Source organism: Triturus cristatus, chromosome 9 (assembly GCF_964204655.1).
Source record: "Triturus cristatus chromosome 9, aTriCri1.1, whole genome shotgun sequence".
NCBI lineage: Eukaryota > Metazoa > Chordata > Amphibia > Caudata > Salamandridae > Triturus > Triturus cristatus.
Window position 1 is genome coordinate 717,048,440 of NC_140592.1, and position 21,088 is coordinate 717,069,527.

At 46.8% G+C, this 21,088-nt stretch overlaps 1 protein-coding gene across 3 annotated transcripts in view; it reads right to left on the reverse strand.

The window, feature by feature from the left end:
* Window positions 1-15,839: 15,839 nt before the first annotated feature.
* LGALS12 (galectin 12) overlaps window positions 15,840-21,088 on the reverse strand; it is a 197,004-nt gene continuing 191,755 nt past the window's right edge. For all 3 annotated transcript variants that reach the window (XM_085625899.1, XM_085625900.1, XM_085625901.1), the window contains one exon: window positions 15,840-19,751. In XM_085625899.1, the coding sequence (XP_085482025.1) occupies window positions 19,605-19,751 (147 nt within the window). In that variant the 3' untranslated portion in view covers window positions 15,840-19,604. The remainder of the gene's footprint in view (window positions 19,752-21,088) is intronic.

Below are 21,088 nucleotides of genomic sequence, written 5' to 3' on the forward strand. Positions count from 1 at the left end.
GGCTCCTGGCGGCCCTACTCTGGTGGGCATAATGCAGGCTATCACTGCATCCCGAGAGGCCCTCGAAACAAAGATAGACACTATTGGGGTGGATCTCGCTTTGCTCAAGGACGATCATAAGAAGCTGAAGGAGTGGGTGAAAGCGACTGAGAAGACATTGGAGGAGGTACCAGATAGGGTGTCCGCCTTGCAACATTCCCTGAAGGAGATGGAGGGCAGGGGCAGGGTCCGGGTCTTGGAGCTCCGGGTGGAAGACAGCGAAGGATACTCTCGCAGAAATAATATCCGCTTAGTGGGGATTTCAGAGCGTGTGGATGATGCTGGTGGCTACTTGGAGGGCTGGCTCCGCTTGGAGGTGGCCCCGGAGGGACTATCTCCATTTTTTGCCCTTGAAAGGGCCCACAGGGTCCCAGCTAGACCTCCTAAACCGGGAGCACCCCCGAGGCTGATGGTGGCACGTTTGCTGCACTACCGAGCCAGAGACCACCTCCTGCAGCGAGCTCGAGAGAAGCAACATTTGCAAATTGACAACTCCAGGGTGATGCTTTTCCCGGACTACACCAGGGAAGTTCAGAGGTAACGTGCTTCCTTCGTTGCTCTCAAACGGAAATTGCAACAACTCCACATTAATTAAGCAATGCTCTTCCCAGCGCGGCTGCGGGTGGTGGATGGTTCCAGCACACTCTTTTTCACTACTCTGCAGGACGCGTGGCAATGGCTGGAAACCAGGCAGGCGAGATCGGGGCGGAGTTCGCCAACGAAAAATGCAGACCGTAGATCGCCTGAGGCTACAAGTCCGTCAAGGGCTCTCACACCACTGGACCGTCAGATGGAACGAGACAGAGCACTGCAGGCAGTGGTGGCGATCAGCCAGAGTGGAACTAGTCCGGCTTCTGCGTCCTCCAGCCGAGCACTGGAGGGTCCTGGGTCATCTCCGGCTGGAAGCGCGAATGGAGATTCTGGGACTGAATTACTGGAGATCACACCACAGACGGATTTATTCGGCTGAAACTGGAATTTGATGGCGGGGGGAAGACACCCTTGCGATGCAGCCCAGCTTTAACTGTTGGGGGGGGGGGGGGGGGGGGGGGGGGGGGGGGGGGGGACTGCCTTGAGGGAAGGGGAAAGTCGGCACCAATGGCTCACTGTTACAGGGGCCCCCAGGGAGCTCTTTAACACTGGGCGGGGGAGTCCCACGGGGTCAGCACACGTCTCACTACCCATTTTGGCACAGTTGATGGTTCTTTCAGTCTGGATGGGGGCTAGTTTCAGGGTAACTATCCTGGGGAGTGGGAGTTGGGGTGCAGGGAGGGGGGGGAAGAGGGTGGGACCAAGCATGTTGCCATGGGGGGGGGGGGGGTAGGGGTAGTAACATTTCTTCACTGCGTCATGGCTACCACCGTAGGTCTTAAATGCCGCTCTTGGAACATTAGGGGATGCATACCATGGCTCGCCGTCACAAAATACATGCTTACCTTACGAGGCGTTATGTTATGTTAATAGAAGATTGTAAAACGCACGGTCACCGGGAGGGTTCATGGCGCTGATCATTGAATGTGTCAAGGCGAGACCAGCTATGCGTAGGCTTGCTCAGGTTTTCGTGCATACTGATGACCATTGGTAAGGAGTTCCAAAATCTAGGGGCAAGGTAAAAGAACCTGCACCCTCCATGGCGTTTGAGTTTGATGACCGGGATAGTTAGTAGTTTAAGATGGGCAGACTGTAGGTTACGGAGTGGGACATGCTTTACAATCATATGGCTAATGAATTTGGGACTCCTGCAGTGCAAGGCCTTAAAAATTAGGCCTCCGGTCTTGAAAGCTGCACGTTGGGCAATAGGTAGCCAATGCAGTTTGGCTAGCAGGGGACTGGCCGATTGCCATTTAGGTTGTTTATAGATTAATCTCGCTGCCTGGTTCTGTACTATTGTAAGCGTTTAAGTAGGAACATAGGCAGACCGAGATAGATGGAGTAGGAAAAGTCAAAACGCGATAGTACGAGGGCTATCACAACCTGAATGAGAGCTGAGTGAGTCAGCAGTTGGGCGATTTTCCTCAATTGGAAAACACAGGCGGAAACTACTGTCCCCACTTGCCCACTAAGCGAGAGATCGGCATTTAAGGTGACTCCCAGACTTTTCATGGAAGGAGAGGGAGTGGGGGGCGGTCTTAGATCAGTCGGCCAATAGTGTGGGCCCCAGGCGATCTCGTTCTTCCCCGGCAAGACTAATTCTGTCTTGCCGGGGTTGAGCTTAAGGTGGGTGAGATTAATCCATCGCTGAATATGAAGCATAGTTGCTTGGAATTCAAGGGCAGAGTCCGGGGAGTCCAATGTAAAGACGAACTGAAGATCGTCCGCATAATTGAAGGTGGTTATCTTCCTTTTTTTTAAGGAGTTAATCAAAGGCTTTAAATAAAGATTAAATAAGTGAGGGAAAAGGGGCGAACCCTGAGGAACACCGCATGAGGTGGTGTACAATGGACGGAGCTGCTCTACAGTGTTTCCACTGCCAGAGTGAGGACTGGGGGCTTGATTTCTGCTACCTCCACAGTTGCTCGGGGTACGAGGCAGGGCTGCCCATTGTCCCCTTTATTATTTGCCCTGGCAATGGAGGCCATGGCCGCCCACGCTCGGGCAGGGCAGTATTTCCCGGGACTTTTGGTGGAGGGGCGAATGCAGCATATAGCACTATAAGCGGCCGATCGCCTCATGTTCCTGTCGGACACTGGAGACGCCTTACTGGGTGCGAGGGCCCCATTGGAGACCTTGGGGAGGGTGGCGGGACTCCGGGTGAATTGGACAAAGTCATATTTGTTTCCTGTTAGACCTGACAGGGTAGACCGCCCGAGGGCAGGTGATGTTCCATGGGAAGGCCGATGTTTGCCATACTTGGGGACTCGAATCTATCATGATCCAGGAGACCTTTTGGAGGGTAACGTGGGGCAGGCGGTGAGCGGGACGAGGGCCTGCTTTGCTTTTTGGGGGACTCTTTCCCTTTCAGTTGCCGGCAGGGTTGCATTGGTGAAGATGGTCATACTGCCCCGGTTCCTCTAATATTTTGGGACGCTTCCTGTTTGGATCCCAGGAAAATTTTTGCTCAGCTTAACACTTCGATTACTGGATTTATTTGGGGAGCTGGGAGGCGGAGGGTAGCTCTGACCACTCTCCAGAGGCCGAGGGAGGCCTCGCATTGCCAGACTCGGAGGCCTATTATCATGCTGTGCAGTTTCAATAGTTTACAAAGTGGGTGGCGGGCCATATTCGGCGCCCGGAGGAACAGGATGGGTCGGATCCGAGCTGGCGCCACTTGTCCTGTGTGCTGCTATGGGCCTCGTTGCGAGGTGCCTTACTGCAGCTGGATTTACACGCGGTGAGCAAGTGTTGGGCACGTCTGACCAGGAGAGCACGTCAAGACTCATATGCGCCCGAGATCCCGCTGCGGATGTGTGAGGTGTTGCCCCATGGGAGGGATTGGAGTCAGTTACTGGCCTGGGAGGAGGTGGGGGTTACGGCAATCGGTGACCTCTATGAAGACGGTAACCTTCTCCCTTTTAATGACCCTCGAGAGCGATCTCCCGTGAGGGGATTTCCTCTTCCACGCAGCCTTGACAGCGGCTATCAGACGGCACTGGGGAAGGGGACTCTTGGAGCCAGATATGTCTCTCGCGTGTCAATATGTGGTGATGGCCACGGGTACCTTTAAGGCAGTGAACTATCTCTACCGCCGGATCACCCGCGATCTGAGACAGCCACGATCTGAGACAGCCACGGACGGCGTTGCGCCTCAAATGGGAGGTGGATCTGGGGGAAGCCCATTGTAGACAAACCATGGGAGAGGATTGTGGAGCGGCCATGGAAATGTTCTCGGAATGCGCGCTTCCAGCTCATTCAATTCTATGTTTTTCATAGGGCCTACCTCACACCCATTAAAATTGCTGAATTCTTTGGGGTGGCGACCACTTGCCCCCGGTGCGCCCAGGTTGGGGTGAGATTTCTCCACGTGTTTTGGGAATGCCCGTGGGTGGGAGACCTCTGGAGAGGGGTGATGGCTGTCCTGCTGGCTGTGACGGAGAGGGAGATAGCTGTGACTCCAGGGGTCTGCTTGTTGCATTGGTTCCCCCACACTGTCAAAACTAAGGTTACTAACAGGTTCATTGACTAAGGGTTGGTCTTGGCTAAGAGAGATCTTACTTCCCACTGGAAAATGAGGCAGGTGCCTAGTCTAGTGCGCTGGAATAAAGAGCTGGTGAAATGGGCAGAAAGCGAGGGGAACAATAGGCTCTGTATGGCCCAGCATAATGGGAGTGAGAAATCATTGGGAATGGCCTGGGCATGGGTAGCACTCCTGGAACTGGTCAAGCAGTCGGCTTTGGAGGAGGAGGATACGCTTGATGGGAGGATTGTGGAACGGGCCCCTTGAACAACCTTGCCCACCTGTGGGAATGCAATGTGCACTGAGCCCCCTGCGAGTATGATAAGAGGCTTCCCCCGGTCTCTCTGATCCCCGTGCTGCCTCGACCTCCGAGGTAGCGAGACTGATAGGTGGTGTGGGAGATTTGCTTGCCTTCTGGATGCTGCAATATCTGGCGACATGCTTGGGTGGGTGAGCGATGTTGGGGGTGTTTGGAGTATGGGAGGGGAGGGAGGGGGTCAGGAGTTCTTCTTGTAGCTTCGCCTCATTGGACTGGGTCAAACATGCTGACGGACTGAGCTACATCACGAGTACTTGGTGGGGGCTGGGCATGACCTTGTGCCCTGCTTGTCATATTAGCTATAGTACTGTATGTTGACTTGCTCCCTTGTACATCCAGAGGACCACAGATTTGAATGTATGTTTACTGAAACTCAATAAAAATCTGTTAAAAGAAAAAAAAAAAATGTTTTCTGAGATCACCCTATCAGGGTCTCTATGCAGCCAGACCCCAAGATATCGTACCGGTTCCTGAGTCCACGTCAGAGGGAAATCTAGGTCTATATCCTTGGTACCAGCCGTCAGCAGGAACACCACTGACTTTGACCAATTAATGCCCAAGCCTGAGTAACGCTCAAATTTCACACATTCCCGCAAAAGAGCTGGGAAAAAAGTGGCGGGCTCTCGGACATATGACAACATATCATCGGCATAGAAGGAGACGACAAGTGGTCTTTGCCTGAATCTTAATGCTGTGGCCGCATGTAATTGTCTGAGCTTACATGCTAATGGCTCCAGGGCCAGCGAAAAACACATTGGTGACAGGGGGCATCCCTGCCTCGTGCCTCTTTCTATGGGAAACGCCGGGGAGACCCACCCATTAACACGCACTCGCGTGGCAGGAGCCATATAGAGGACCCGGAGCCATTGAAGAAAAAATGGAGGGAAGCCCATACGTGTTAAAAGTGTAAACATGAAGTTCCAATGAAGGGAATGGAACGCATTGCTGCATCAAGCAGCACAGCCACCGCTTGAAAGTAGGGTTCAAAGTAATGTAGCGTGGAGAATACGGTGCGCAAATTATGCGTAGTAGAGCGCGCAGCCACAAATCCGGATTGGTCTGGCAAAACTAAAAGAGGAATCAGGGGTTGCAGCCGGGTAGCGACCATCTTCGCCAGAATTTTGGCGTCAATGTTTATAATTGAAAGGGGCCTATACGATTCACATCTGTTTGGGGGTTTATCGTGTTTGAGTAAGGTTACCAGCAAAGCCTCTCTAAGAGTGGGCGGGAACTCCCCTTTATCATAAGCCTCTGCAAAGACTGCCAATAGTCGAGGCGCAATATCATCTACATACATTTTATAGAATTCGCTAGGGAATCCATCCATACCGGCCGCTTTGCATGTAGGCAGTGCCATAATAACAAGTTTGACATCCTCCTCATCGAAAGGCTGCACTAAATATTCTCCATGTGTCTTGGAAAGCCACCCCAATGCCACGTCATCCAGATAGGAGTCTACTTCGCCTGGCGGAGGGCCTTCTTTGGCTGCATATAGAGCAGTGTAAAATCTTAACATATCATCACTGAGCTCAGAATTCAAATAATGCGCTTCCCCTTCCTCATCCACTAGTTCCTTAATATACTCTTGGCTACAGGGTTCCGACAACCGCTGTGCTAATGAGCGACTGGGACGTCCCCCCTCACCATAATAATGAGCCGTCGTTCGACGAGAACGGTGCTGCAACTCCTGGTCAACAGTGTCATTATGTTCAGATACCAGATCTCTAATCTTAGCTAACAAATGCGGGGAGGGATTTGACTCATACTCACGTTCAAGTGTAGATATCTCAGACGCCAATTTATTGATCCTGCACCTGATATCTTTCAATACTCCAGATTGAGATCCAATACAGGCACCCCGTACCGTCACTTTGAAAGCCTCCCAAAGCAAGCCAGCTCTATCAACGGACCCCTCATTTTCATGGCAAAAAAATTACGAATAGCCTCACCAATAATCTGCTTGAAAACTGGGTCTGCAAGTTCAGTGGGTTGCAGTCTCCATGTAAAGGGTGGCCTTTCACACAGGGGTATCTGCAAGTCCAGAACCACTGGAGAGTGGTCTGATAGCGTGTGGGGCGCGTTTCTAACACAGACAGTCCATGCCCCAATCGCCTCAGAGACAAACCAGTAATCAAGACAGGACCAGGTCCCATGAACCGAGGAGACAAATGTGCTTTCTCGGTTTCCTGGATGCTGAAGCCGCCAAATATCCAGCAATGGGCCCGCATCCAGGATCCCAAGAATAGTCTCTGCAGCCTGCCTACAGTACTACCCGTTCTATCCAAGGATACATCCAAACACACATTGAAGTCTCCCCCCAGATAATCTCCATCGATGGGAATCCCAAGATGCGATGCCACACATCTGAGAAAAATAAAGGGTCATCTATACTTGGCCCATATACATTGACCAGTAAAACAGGCTTACTCCCCAGCTGACCATATAAAATCACCACTCGTTCCTGGTCATCTGCATCGGTCTTAAGCAGGGTGAAGGCTATTCCTTTTTTTATTAAGGTCATCACTCCCCGCGAGTAGGTTGAATAGGAGGACTCAAGCAGCCCACCTCGTACCTATATGTTGAGCCAAGGTCTTTGTTAAATGCGTCTCCTGGAGGAGGGCTACAATCGCTCACAATCTGTCCAACTGAGCAAAAACTGAGCGAATTTTTTTCGGTGAGTTGAGTCCACGCACATTCCAAGTGACAAACTTAATCACACCACTCAGACCGTGCATCGAAGAGTCAAAAAATATCCAATGACAGTGCCACCAATGAACATGTTAACAATAGCATGAATGAGTACTACACTAGTCCACCCAGTCCACCCCACCGAACCAAACCCCCCACTCACCTCAGCGTCCCCAACAGTGCCAAAGTCATCCCCATTCGTAAACACCCCTTCCCAACAAGAACAGATGCAATGACTATGCATTCGGGGTACACCCATATGTGGGGGGTGCAGAGTGCAACTTGCCTCTCAACCAGTGAGAGGTGGCCGAGCAGGTCCACATCTTCCACCCAACTGCGTCGTAATATCCTGTAACTGACCAATGGTATAATAACTACCAGAAATGCAGTAAATCATGCAATAAATCACTCTCGATACCTTAACATCTATATTGCATTCCCTGACCAAGTAGCAGTGCTTAACATAAAAATGAGGAACATATCAAATTACAATTCCATGGTTCAATCAGTCATCTAGGGACGCATGCGCTGCCGCCTGCCTGCGTTTCAGCTGTTTCGCATGTTCCATTGCAGCTTTGGGGTTGGACATTTTTTTGAAATCGCCATCCGGTCCTATCCGCAGACGTGCGGGATACAGCATGGCATATGGTACGTTCTCCGACTGTAGAAATTTCTTAACAGCGCTAAACTCCCTCCTAGCAGATTGTACTGCAGCAGTGAAGTCAGGAAAGAATGACAAGGCATTGCCATGATACTCAATAGTCCCTTTGTCTCTGGCAAGCTGCAAAATAGAGTCCCGATCCCTGTAGTTTAAGAGTCTTACTATGATAGGACGAGGAGTAGCTCCATGAGGCGGTCGTTCTGTGAGCGAGCGATGCGCACGCTCGACAATAAACAGAGGGGATAGATGCTCAGTCCCAATATATCTTTAAATAGGGTCTCCATGTATTGCTCCATTCTCCCCACATTGGTGGGTTCCGGCAGCCTCGTCAGGCGGATGTTATTACGCCGGGACCGCTCTTCAAAATACTCATTTTTAGCTTGGATAAGGGACAGCACCTTCTCCATGTTAAGTGTTTTGCCTGCAACTTCACTTAGGCCATCCTCTGTAGCTGAAACTCGCTGTTCAACCTCCCCCATGCGAGCATTTTGTTTTTCAAGTTGCGCAGAGGTGATCTAAACGATGGTTCACTGCCTCCATGGTGCTCTGTTAGCTTGAAGGCTATGCTGCATCGCCAGCAAGGTAACTTCTAATGTAGGAAGATTGTCACCCAGGGCATCCACCTCCGAGTCCGAGGCGGCTTTTGGCGAGGACTTGGATGGCTTCCTCGCCTCAAACGTTAGGTGGGGTTGCGTTTTGTCGGTTCTCCCCATGCAGACTATGTGTAGCATGCACCGTCATGTAAAGCAGAAGCGCAGCACAGCGTCTGGATGTCGCAGAGAGTCTCTTGGCAGGTTAGTATATCTATAGCAAGGAGACCTTACGCCTGCACTGAGAAGAACGAGCGCATCAGCAAAAGCTCAAGGTTATGGATGTGGAGTGAGGCCCAAATCCAGCATGAAGAAGCATGGCGAGGGTGTCAACACACACAGTATCAGAGTACCAGCAGGAAAAAGATGCCACTCTTGCAGCGCCTCTGCCCCACGTGAAGTGCAATCAGCGTCAGGACCTCTATGCACCCAGTTGATCCGCTCGACCGCAACAGGCCGCAAACCACACAGAAGCTGACGCTGCTGCCAATAGTCCCGCTCGATGCAGTCAATCACTGACCCCCAGGCCGTGCCGGCCCACCGATACCAGCAGCAGCGCGCGGAGTACAGTGCCCAGCCAGGTGCCGTGCCCCACTCACCACCACTAGCCGTGCGGAGCCTACGGGCCGTACTCGGGCGACAGGAGAAGCTTCAGGATGCCAGAAAGCCGTTGGAGGCGTCTACTCTCGCACCGCTGTGCACTGAATCTTAGCCTCCAGAAGAAAGGGGACAGCCAACCAGGAATCTCCGCAGGCTATGTCTCGCCACTTCCCACGCTCCAGGGACCAGACACGGCGGCAGGTTCCAGCCGTTATAACGGTGCCTCAGGTTAGGCGAAACGCCACGCGCGCCATTTTGTGAGCGTGCGCAGGGCAGCGTAATCCACTCCGTTCTTGGCTACAAAGGCAGCAAAGGTCCCCAAAGCGGCTCTCAGCAGCGCAGGGTGGGTGCACTTCGCCCCCAGTCCGGTCGTGGAAGCAAGTGCGGATCTTCTGGTGCAGATATTAGATGGATTTTAGCCTGCCTGGGCAGAGCAACACTAGGGCGCGGCCATCTTGCCGTGCGCCCTCTAACGCCCCCATTCTGACTGACATTTGATGCCTCATTCCCTTCCTTTATGGAATGCCTTGTATTCAGTCTGTAATATGTTCTATATTAATTCTATTTTTCAATTCTGTAACCCGATTGATATTTGACTAATGTATAAAGGGTCAGAGAACCTTAACTAGAAACTAAAAAATAAAACCCTTTAAAAATACTCACAATTCTCTGTATTGGCTTAAATCTTAATTGCATTTTGATTTTTCATGTTTATGTAAAGTCTCCTAAAGGTGATACACGGTGGCAAAGGTCCATTCACCTTGAAAGCGGTAAACTAGGTTTTGCATTGAGAAATTACCGTGAAATTACTGCTGGATCAGTCCCACGTTGTGGTCTAAGACCACGGCTGGAGGAAGATCCATCTCCTACCTCGCTGCAAAGACCAGGAACTCCCTGCCTCTGCACCTCAAGCAATCACCATGGCTTCCACAATTCCGGAAGGACCTCAAGGCCTGGCAATGTATCTGAACCGCAGGCCCAGCCTCCCTCCACCCAGTGCCTTGAGACCCTCTCAGGTGAGTAGTTGCACTTTACAAGACACGGATTGATTGAAAGTCCTAGTTGGATGTATGGGCTGGTGTTTTCAAGGCTTGGCTGCGACCGACCTGCCTGCACTGTCAGTTACGGTTTTTATTCCATGAGGATTGGGCTCAGAGCCTATCCAAAGGGTAGGCTTTGTGGCTAAAGCCCACAACACATGGCCTAAAGTCCTGTACACTGATGGTTGCCAGCCTCGAAGGTTAGAAGCATGGCCCCTATTCCATTCATAACAAACATATTGTGAGGTTTGACCAGTATGGTGCCTGTGCTATTCATCATGAAGCTATAGTGTTTTATAATTAATTTATTGGGCTTTGGGTCACCCACCCTTCAGCCATTGCCTTCATTTGCTCTGGAACCTTCAGCCATCAGCTTGAGACATTTTCTGCCACATTTTGGATCAACAGACACACAGATGGACGGAATGCAGAGCAAATCAAACATTCACCCCCAGTCAAGAGATATGGGTTAAACCCATCGTTCTTTTGCTCACTATGCCACCCCAGTTTGGACCCAGCCATATGCAAAATGGATCAACAGCAGGTGTATTTTACACTCACTGCTTTTATATTGGCTGTTTGGATGTGTCCTTCCTTCTTCATTAGAATGCATAAGGGACTATATTTCAAACCTGAAATGTGTTGGCTAACAACCGCCAAGCGAGTGTTGACAAAAAAATCTGAAAAATGGATGCTACAGAGAACAAAACAATAATTTTCTGTAGCATCAGTTTTTCCAATTCTTTTGTCTCTATTCTTCAATAAAACAGGTTTGACATTTGATGGCATCACACGCTTTATTTGAACACCATACAAATATCTAACCTATTGACTGGCACTGCTTGTTTACTTAGCACTCAATGTATAAATTTTGCTGTTTATAAGTGTTGTAATCAAGAAGGATTACTGGCATCTACTTTGATTTTAATGTATTGAGTACAGAGGCCCCACGGCTCAGTTAGCTCTGGCAGGATTTAAACTTGTGACTTGCAGGTGGTACAAAGAGGTTAGTGGCAAGCTCCAAACTCAAACAGCGTTGCCAAATATACTATGCAAGGTATGTATAGGCTGCTTGCCTCTAATGTATTTGAGGAGTGAGGGTTGTGCGATGGTGGCGTTGCAGAGAATGGTAATCTTGCCTTGACTGTATCTGAGGACCAGGGGCTGTGATAAGGGCTGTGTATGGGAGCTGCTTGAGTGTGGTAGAAGTTGTGCGGGAGATGGATTTCTGGACTCACCAGCCTTTGATGAGTTGCAAGCTGGAGGTTGTTACAGGAGCAGCGTATGCATACATCCTCTCTCTATTAAGTCTGTCAGGTTCAAGTTTAAATCAACTTTATTTGGTCATATTAAATATAGCATATATATATATATATGTATTACCTACTGGCGGTCGCCAGTAGGTAGTTATAGTTAGGACCACGTTTCCATAGGAAATCCGCAACATTCTATTTTGAATAACTTTGGCGCCGGTTGACGAATCCTCGCGAATTTTTCAAAATAGGTGGGGCGCTACGCTACGCTCCTACCCTGAAAGTCTCGGGGGGATTCGTCAAGCGGGGGCTGAGATAAAAGGGGGGTCCCAAAACGCATTTTTCCCCATGCATTTTTCCATAGGACCTTTAGACACAGCTACAGCCCGAACGGCTGAACAGAATTACTTGAAATTTGGCAGAGAGGTAGTCCTCAGGTCAAGGAAGTGCCTTTTGTAGGTTTGGTGTAAATCTGTTCAGTAGATTCTGAGAAAATAGCCTTTAAATCAATATATATATCTGAGCCAGCTTACGGTGCGCTTACGGTGCGCTTACCGTACGCGTACGGTGGCGTGCGCGAGCGCGATTCTGATTGGCCCTTAGATCTTAGTAAACATTCGAATCGGTCGAAACCAGGAAGCGGCGGCCGCCATTTTCTCTCTCGCACTCTGACAGGGGGTTGAAAAACAAAGTGCAAATCATGTAAAGGGGCTGTTTACACAGCTCCCAAGCACCTAGCCATGTCGAGGGAGTCCCCAACGATCCCCCTAGTTAAAAAAGGCAATTTTAATTTTTTCGAAAATTTCGCCGATTACGCTTACCGTACGCGTACGGTATGAAATAAATAATAAAAAAAAAAAATATCCACATTCTCCCTACCCCGTGTGCAAAAGGTGCCCGAAGGTCACCTTTTGTGCATGGCTCATCAGAGATAAACAAAACATATATTTTACCTGTCACAACGATGCTCATCATATGACCTCCATGTGCGCACGGTGCGCGAAGCGCATCGTGCGTTCATGGCCCATCTAGCGTAACGTGGGCACGCGGTGCGCGAAGCGCACAGTGCGCGCACGGACCGAACTGCGTTAAGTGGGCGCGCACGCCACAAATGGCGTAAAGTAACTTAGCATTTAAAAAACCGTACAAATTCACTGAAAAAACCATAGGTTTCACACACGTTATAGTTAGGAATTAGCATTTAAAAAACCTTGCAAATTCACTGAAAAAACCATAGGTTTCACACATGTTATAGTTAGCTGGACATTTTACTGATAAAAAACCAATGAAATTCCCCCGTTATAGTTACTGTAGGCAACTATAACTCACGCGACCGTAATCCTCTGCTGTCATATGTGTCTTTATGAAAAAAAAATATTTGTAATATATGTATAGCTAAAATTTAATGGAAGAACACATGGGCAAATAAGTGTCTAAATACAGTATTAGCATCAGCAGAGGATTACGGTCGCGTGAGTTATAGTTGCCTACAGTAACTATAACGGGGGAATTTCATTGGTTTTTTATCAGTAAAATGTCCAGCTAACTATAACATGTGTGAAACCTATGGTTTTTTCAGTGAATATAGATATATATATATCTATCTCCTTAGCTCGTATCACCTCGTAATTGCTTGCGCATGAATAACGAGTGCAGACCTCCAATGGTGCCAAATTATTTTCTTTTTCTTTTAGTCCCCTGCCATAACGAGTTTCGGCCGTTCAAGCGGCCTTGATCATATATAGATATATATATATATAGAATATCTTTCTACATCGAACGTTAAAACATAGGTATTTAAAGCAGCATCCCCGTGCCCCCCCTCCCCAAGATAAAATCTTTGTGCGTACAAAAGAGGAGTTGGCCAAACGGCTAGGGCTGTCGACCTCAAATCTGGAGAACCAGGTGCGAGTCTCAGTAAGGACGTGCAACATCCTGTGATTTGGGGCAAATCACTTAATATCCCTGTGTTTAATAAAAAAAATGAATGTGTCCTTATGTAACGCAGCTGGTGCTCGTGTAAAACGCTCTGATACCCGATACCTTCAAGTCAAGTTTGTGCGATATAAAACTGTGTTAAAAATATATATATATATATATAATTTCAAAGTTTCATTTCCTGGTATAATGGAACAAAAGTAAAGCATCTACAATTAAAATGCTAAAAATATATAGATTAAAATACAAGTCAGCAGTAAAATTATTCAGCGCAGAAGACAGGATTAAAATGAGTCTGTGGCCTCAGTGCACAGAAGTATCGTTCTTATGGGCAGATTTCCATGTGTTGGGCACCAACCTCAAAAATGAATAAACAGTGAAAGCAATCTCCTCTGAGGCCAAAGACAGTAAAAAGTGTAGAGATTTTGTGCAACGTTTCAATGAGTGCTTGATTAGAAAAGGTTTAAGGACCAAGGACCTGTGAGTAGAGTAAAAGGTGCAAAAGAACATTACATGTAAAGTGTTTTGAACTGACACATGATCGCATGGGCGGGGCACAAGGTTTACACAATCAGTCATTGCGCTGGGGGAAGGTGACCAGTCTGTGAAATATAAGGCAAAACCTGAGCAAAATGAAGCGCTGACAGTGCTGAGCGTTGTATGATAAAAATGGTTGCATGCGCCAATGGTGATCAAGATGCAAATAAACAACAGAGGGGCGTGCAGACACCCTGCCCCATCTTTCTTCCACACAGAACAAATAGCATGTATCCCTCAGTGTCTTTTTAGGTATTGCAGGCATGGATCCCAAAGGCTCTTCCAAGTCCCACCTGCAAAGGTCTTGTCAAGTCCCTAACGCCCCTCAGCAAGAATATCTAGGGACTGTGAAAGGGACAGGCAGTCCTTACTTAACAGTCTCTTTAGACAGAGGGCCTCATTAACCCAAATCCTGCGCCACAGGAAGAATGGGTGAGTCCTCAAAACATCCTCAAGGTGCATAAGCCCTAACTCCCTGTGTGTGATAAAAGAGGAAATAGACTGCAGTAAACTGAATTGGTGGCATGCGAACACTTCCAGTGGTTTGTAGTGGCGATAATGTGAGTGCCCCACACCCTTGCCTTGTAGATAGCCAGCCCAACATGTTTGGCACGATAAATGGGCAACATATGAGTGAGCAATCTTTTGCCCAGTTTGGCAGCAGAGAAAATACTGTATTAATACTCCTGGCAAGCTGATTATTTCTATCATCTATCTGCAGGGACCAGGACTCCCTACAGTTGAAGGTCTCGCCCAGATAGTTGAAATTAATAACATGTTTAATGGGGACTGCCTGACTCTTGAAGACTGCCTTGGGCCTGAACTATAACCACAAGACATTATTAAAAATGTGATAGTATTAATCTTCATATCCCCTCCCCCCAATAAAGGATGCAAAAACATCCAAAAGACGCTTCAGTGCTTCCAGAGTGAGACCCTTGAGGACGGCATTGTCAGCATACAATAGGGGTGGTATTGGGCAATTTCTAAATTGGGGCATGTCCCCCAGTCCTTAGAACTAAGCCCCTCTCCAGATGGTTTATGCAGAGGGAGAATAAGTATGGTGCAAGGACACATCCTTGTCTAATGCCCCTGCTAACCTTAAACGTTTCAGAGCACTCCCCACACAGCCCGAACGTAACAGCAGCACTGGAGTCACAATAAATTTCCCTAATGGTGTTGATGACTGCCCTATCAATGCCCAAGCCTTCCATGATACCCTACAGTTTTGAATGGGATACACGATTGAAGGCACTAGGCAAATCCATGAATCCCAGGTGGAGGGGGCCACGGTTGCCAATTGTATTTTTTCCTAGGAAGAGGCAACGATTAATACACTGGTCTTCTGTTACCATCCCTCTTGAACCCGTACTGAATATCCCATAAAGTGCCACGTCCTCGGCCTAGACCTCCAAATGAGATAGCAGGATGCGTCCCAGCACCTTCACAGTAGAGATCAGGAGGGAAATGGGGCAATAACAACTAGAGTCTGTCACAAAAAGCTAAGTGGAGAATGAGAAGTCACCTGTCTTTACATACTAGTTCGCCATTTTACAGAAGGGTCTGCAGTTAAACTTTCCCTCCCCTGCTACTCCCTTCCACAGGGTCAGAAATGTGTGGAGCGTGTCGATGCTTGAACCATAAACAGTAAAGCAGGAGTTGTATTGCAAGGGCGGAGGAGTGTACGCAGACACATGAACATTTACAGTGGTGCAACTAGGAGAGATAAATTGTGGCCCAACATTGTGGTAATGTTACACATAAGGAAAAATGTCACACATGAACACCTGATAGCCCTGTTTGTGGCCAACCACTATCGATGAAAGTAGCCTTCACATATCTCAAGGGACTGCAGATGAAGCTTGTGTAGAAACCGGTGTGCATGTCACATTAGCTTTCAGTGGGATGAAGGTCTCCAACAGAGACTTGGCCCGAGGAAGAAGTCCCCCCTTTAAAGGAAGTACATTTCTCAAACTAATGATTTGACCCAAAACATGTGGATTACAGTCCTACACCTCACAAATTCATAAAGAGAGCCTTTGTTTATAAGGAGAAAAATGAACATGGGTAAACACCACTTTATTTAACAGTATATTTGCACCTTTGTCCTGGTCCATTAGCAGAAATGCATTTGATCCAGTAAATGTAAGATCTAAGTAGTCCCATATATTGAAACAATAAACATTCACTTACACACAATTAGAGCACCATGTACACAAATGTACTTTTCATTCCCTTCATTAATGTCCTCAAGATATGCTTAATATGTTTATAGTTCTGTTCTACGAATTTTATTGCTTTCAAAGTTGTTAAAAATAGGATATCAAATTCAAAATATTTTCCAGTTCACGAACTGGTTATTCCAGCACTTTGGCCCACTTGAGTATTCGAATAAAAGTTCAGATTTCTCATTCATTCTCAGCTCATCATATGCAGATGGGAACATAGATGCAAACGAGTGTTTCACCGTTGCTTAGACACCGTTTTCCCGGGGAATTCGCGTTGGATGAGCAATTTCACTGAGTGTGATGTGCTGTTCACAGGTTTGACTCTTAGAAGGTTGCTCAGTAGATGGTTTCAGAAATCCAAGTGTACCATTGCAGGTAAGGCAGCACAATTAGTTAGGCACACTTTTACAGTCAAAACTGCTCAAAGTAGAGGATCAAAGAGACTAATGATGAGCACCAATCCTAGGTGTGCTACTCCTGGTAGACAAGGGCAAGACAGCTGAACTGCCAATTGTAGAATGTACACACATTATGGAGCGAAGAAATTACAACATAACACAACACACATGCAATGTCACTGCCACTAGAGTGAGGATCTGTAGAACTAACTCAAACTTTAATTTGTCTAATGGTATTATAATGAGTACCGCTGAATTAGGTGGAAATTAACAATTATTATTAGGCCGTAAAAACAATTGTGAGTTTTTTGTGGGCTGCATGCTTGTTCATTATTAGTAGAAATATTCGACTTAGCCTAAAACACAACACACATTGTGCATTAAAGGGACATTGGATTTCGAAGGCAAGTGGGCACGTTTACATAAAAAAATATAATGCTCATTTTACAATCTCATGGTAAAGGTTTACATTTCAATGTGAACCATTAGATACAGATTGCAACTCTACTGATCAGTAAATAGTATCAATGCAGGCAAGGAATCCTAGCAAAGTGGAGATATAAAGTCATTTTGAAAGAAAAGAAGACTTGGAGATACCCTGGTATGTCCACAAACAGGTTTGTGGATAGCAGCAAAATAGATTTATTTAGGAAGAAATGCTGACTTTTTTTGTCTGCTTGAAGTCACCATCCCCAAATATTTGTATGAAGAACAAAATACTAAACTGGAGCTCTGATTGCTTAGATCTTTGTTCAATAGCATTGTCACAAAAAAACATTAAAAAATAGATGACACTTTCTTGGATTGCAAAGTTTACATTTATGTTCCAGAACAATATCAATGAACCTCACTGAAGTCTACACACATCACACCACAAAACGGCAGATGCAGCAAAATGTTTTGCTCTAAGCGCATCATAGCCAATCAAATTCCAGGTCTATTCATGAAATTCTAATGCCTACGAATGTCTAAAATCTATGACCATCCCGATCCAGAGGTATATACTTTTGGTTTTTAAAGTTACCCTTCAAACACTATTACTATTTCACCAATCATGTTAAACACACACGACTATAGCCGCTCTGAGCTTATGAAATTTGCTGAAAGTAAGATCAGACGCTTTAGACCATGGGGAATGTCTGCATCCAGTCTGTTGTGCGGTTCTCCTGTATTACTTTGGAACCCATCTGAACTAATTTCGGCACCACTTTCATGGATCACAGAAAAGGGGAGATCTTTTCCTAACAAAGTTTCCCACAAATTTGACAAATGTCACCAACACTTGCTTTTCCTATGGACTAACTGACCTATTCATAGCATGAAATAATATTGATACCTCTCTAATACCACATTAGTGGAACATTACATATTGCGTACTAGGATGCGATATGTGATGTCAACTAATGACTATCAATTGTGATGCATTATGTAATGTACGATGTCTTAAACAGCATACATCGTGGTGGAGTTAAGAATGCAGAGCTAACCATCATTGGCAATTACCTGTATTTTTAGAGGTTTAGACCGTATACACATAGCATACCAAGTTTTTAGAGGAAATCGCAGTTTGAATATCACACTTTTTTTTATCTTCTAATGAAAGATTTGCACCAATTTACGTTTTTTTAGTGAATAAATGTACAGAGATTCGTACAAAAATATTTCAAAAATACATTAAAATCAGAAATTTTAAACACCACCTTAGGTGCACTCACAAAAACAAAATACATTCCTCCACGAGTTTCAAAAACAGTTGAAAACATGCCAAATTTTTAATTCTAGGAGACTGTTACGTCTGCTGGGAAGCAAAGAATGGCAATAGAATGCAAAACAAAAAGCAAAAACAAATCAAACTTATTAAAGAGATTCCTCTTTTTAAACTTATTTTTTTTTTCTAATCCAGTGGAGGTGGTCATCTGGATGTATGAAAGAGGAGGCAGCATGTACAAGAGTTCATTCATCACTCCACTTCTAGTGCAAAACTGGGTACCAGGTCCAGATTCTCGAAACTGCATGTCCGCCATAGTACTACAGAAGGGTCGTATGCCCCTTTCTGTAATTCAGACTGTGCTTCTTGACCCTGTCCTGCCTTCAATGAAGATAATTCCCTCATTATCATGGAGGCATGCCCTCGTACAAGAGTAAATCTGTGCGCATGCTCCTAGCACCGAAGCATCCACACAAGCAAAGAGGTCGTGGAAAGGTGCGCTGAATGCGCTCTATCCAGGCGGTAACAGACCTCCCACACGCTCTCCTGGGTGCTCTCTGAGAGGGCAGTGGTGTAGCTAGCTCTCTGGCCACCCGTGGTGGTCCCGGCGTTTGACGCATTGATGAGCGGGGGCGAGGAATTTGGGGTGCTTGATATTGCCTTCCAAGACGACAGGTAAGAGCAAGGGAGGCCACCATCCCCAAAACTCGTGCCGCCAGGGGCAGATCACCTCTTAGCTATGCCACTGTGAGAGGGGACAGAGAGGTTCCCACAAACCCTCTGAGGAAAGCCAGGTGGGGAGGACAAGCAGTAACAGCGCACATTTCACACTGATCTTTCTTGAAGGAAGGAAAGGCTGTGAGTATGGTACACCCACTGTGGCTGCAAAACCAGGTCTGTGTTCTCTTTGGTAACACAAATCCCGCAAGAAACATACTTGCATCTTTTCGATGAGGTGACTTCTCCAAGCTTAAGTTACAAATGATGGCTCGCACAGACATAACCCATAACGTAAATTGTAGTGCAACTCTTTAGATCACAGAATGGCAAAAACCAAGAATGTTTTGCACGCAAACTAGTTAGTGCTAGTAAAAAATGTCACAACTATTGCATTGGAGTAAGTCACTGCAGCCCCACAGAAGAGCTCCACTGCACCAACACCAATGAGGAAAGGCAGCGCTGTGACAAGTCAACCTGCTAGTTTAGAACAGCATTATCCCTGTAAAGTGAGTGTGACATATAAAGAAGAAATCTAGATCACAGAGCATGGGAAAAAAACGAACATATCACAGTGCGTGATGACATCAAGGTGTCAGTAGAATTGTAGAAAAACACCCTTCTACATGGTTCCCAACATTTACTTAAAGAAAAAAAAAACCTGCTGTCTGGGAAATTTACCAATCCAATCCCGTATTGATATTTATCAGAGAAAATGAATAAATGTCTTTCTCCCCAGCTGTGTTCCAAGCAGATGTTCACACTCAACAGACATCAGCACTGGGCACTGTACAACTGGACATCACCAGAAACCTGGAATCGGGAAACTTCTTTCAAGTCTAGGATCGAAGGGCTGTACTCGCCCAATGGAAGGCCATTTACGGCGATCTTGAAGGATTTGGCTTCACAGAGGAGCAAAATCTAAGAGAAAGGTTGGAAACAAGAGGAAAAAACAGTGTTATATGCTCTTTCATGCCACAGGTCAACATGTTAATGGTATGGGCTGCTGTTCTTATACTCCATTCTTGGAATGCTTATCTTTGTAATCCTAAGCAGTTCAGAGGCTGTATTACATAGGGTCCAGGGAGCAAAAGGGTCATATGTGACCACTTTCAACACCCCCAGGAGCACTTTAATATCACAGAAGGGCTGCAGACACTTGTACAGCCAGTTCTGTTCCACAGATCATGCCGGGACACACATAGAACCAGGGTGATACACATAGCTTCTTCACCTGCATCCATAATACAGCACGGGCACAAAGGCAAAGAGGCTGTCAAGAGGTGCACTGACTGTGTACCACAAATAGGTGGCACACAGTGCACCCCAGAGGGAGCAACTCTGGTTCCCAGTTTGAACCAGGCCATGTGCGTGCACTGTGAAAAATGGAGTGGCTGCTCCAAGCAGTCGCTCTGCCCCCAGAAATCACAAGTTTGCATCTTCCCTGGCAGCCGTGTATTGTCTGTAAAGGGGGGGGGGGGATGGAGGGTGGTCTGCACACCTCGATAAAGGTGAGCTGCAAAGCAAACTAGCATAGTGGTGGTTTACACTATGCAGGCCGAGGTGTTCAAAACTTATTTGGGACAAGTGTCAACAAAATACCAAACAATACAATGCATTAGCTTTGGAACCCAAAGACATCTTCAAGTAGCAGTGGTAAAGTAAAAGGTACTTACTTTCAGTAGTGATATTTCTGATGGAAACATACTCCCTTCTATAGATCCCTCACTTTACAAACACTCCCCAGCTGTCACACTGGTCCAGAAAGCTATTCTCTGGCTGCCATGTGGCTCAGGCTGCATTCACCTGCCAGACATATCATCGATGTGTGATAGGCGCCAACCTGTGTGCTGTGTTAATTCCACCACCCATTGAGGGGGGCATTGAGGAATCAAGCAAATAACTATGAAAGCAACAATATCAGCACAAATATGTCTATATACCTTGGGATCTTTTTATATATTGCACTGCTTCTTCGGGGAAGGAGAACAGGCAGTGAGGAATCTACAGGAAGAATATGTATCCATACTGATCGAAAGGAAAGTAATTCTTACTTTGGATAAATACATCTTCTGCAGACTCCTCAACCTAAGAATGAGTCCCAAAGCAATACCTTCCATGAGGTGAGAATGAGTGGAGCAAATCACCTAAGGAAATCAAACATAACTGCCCTGGCAAAGTGTCTGCTACTTCATGCTCGACTATGGGGTAGCAATGTTTAGCAAACGTATGCAGAGATGACCATGTGGCTGCCAAAC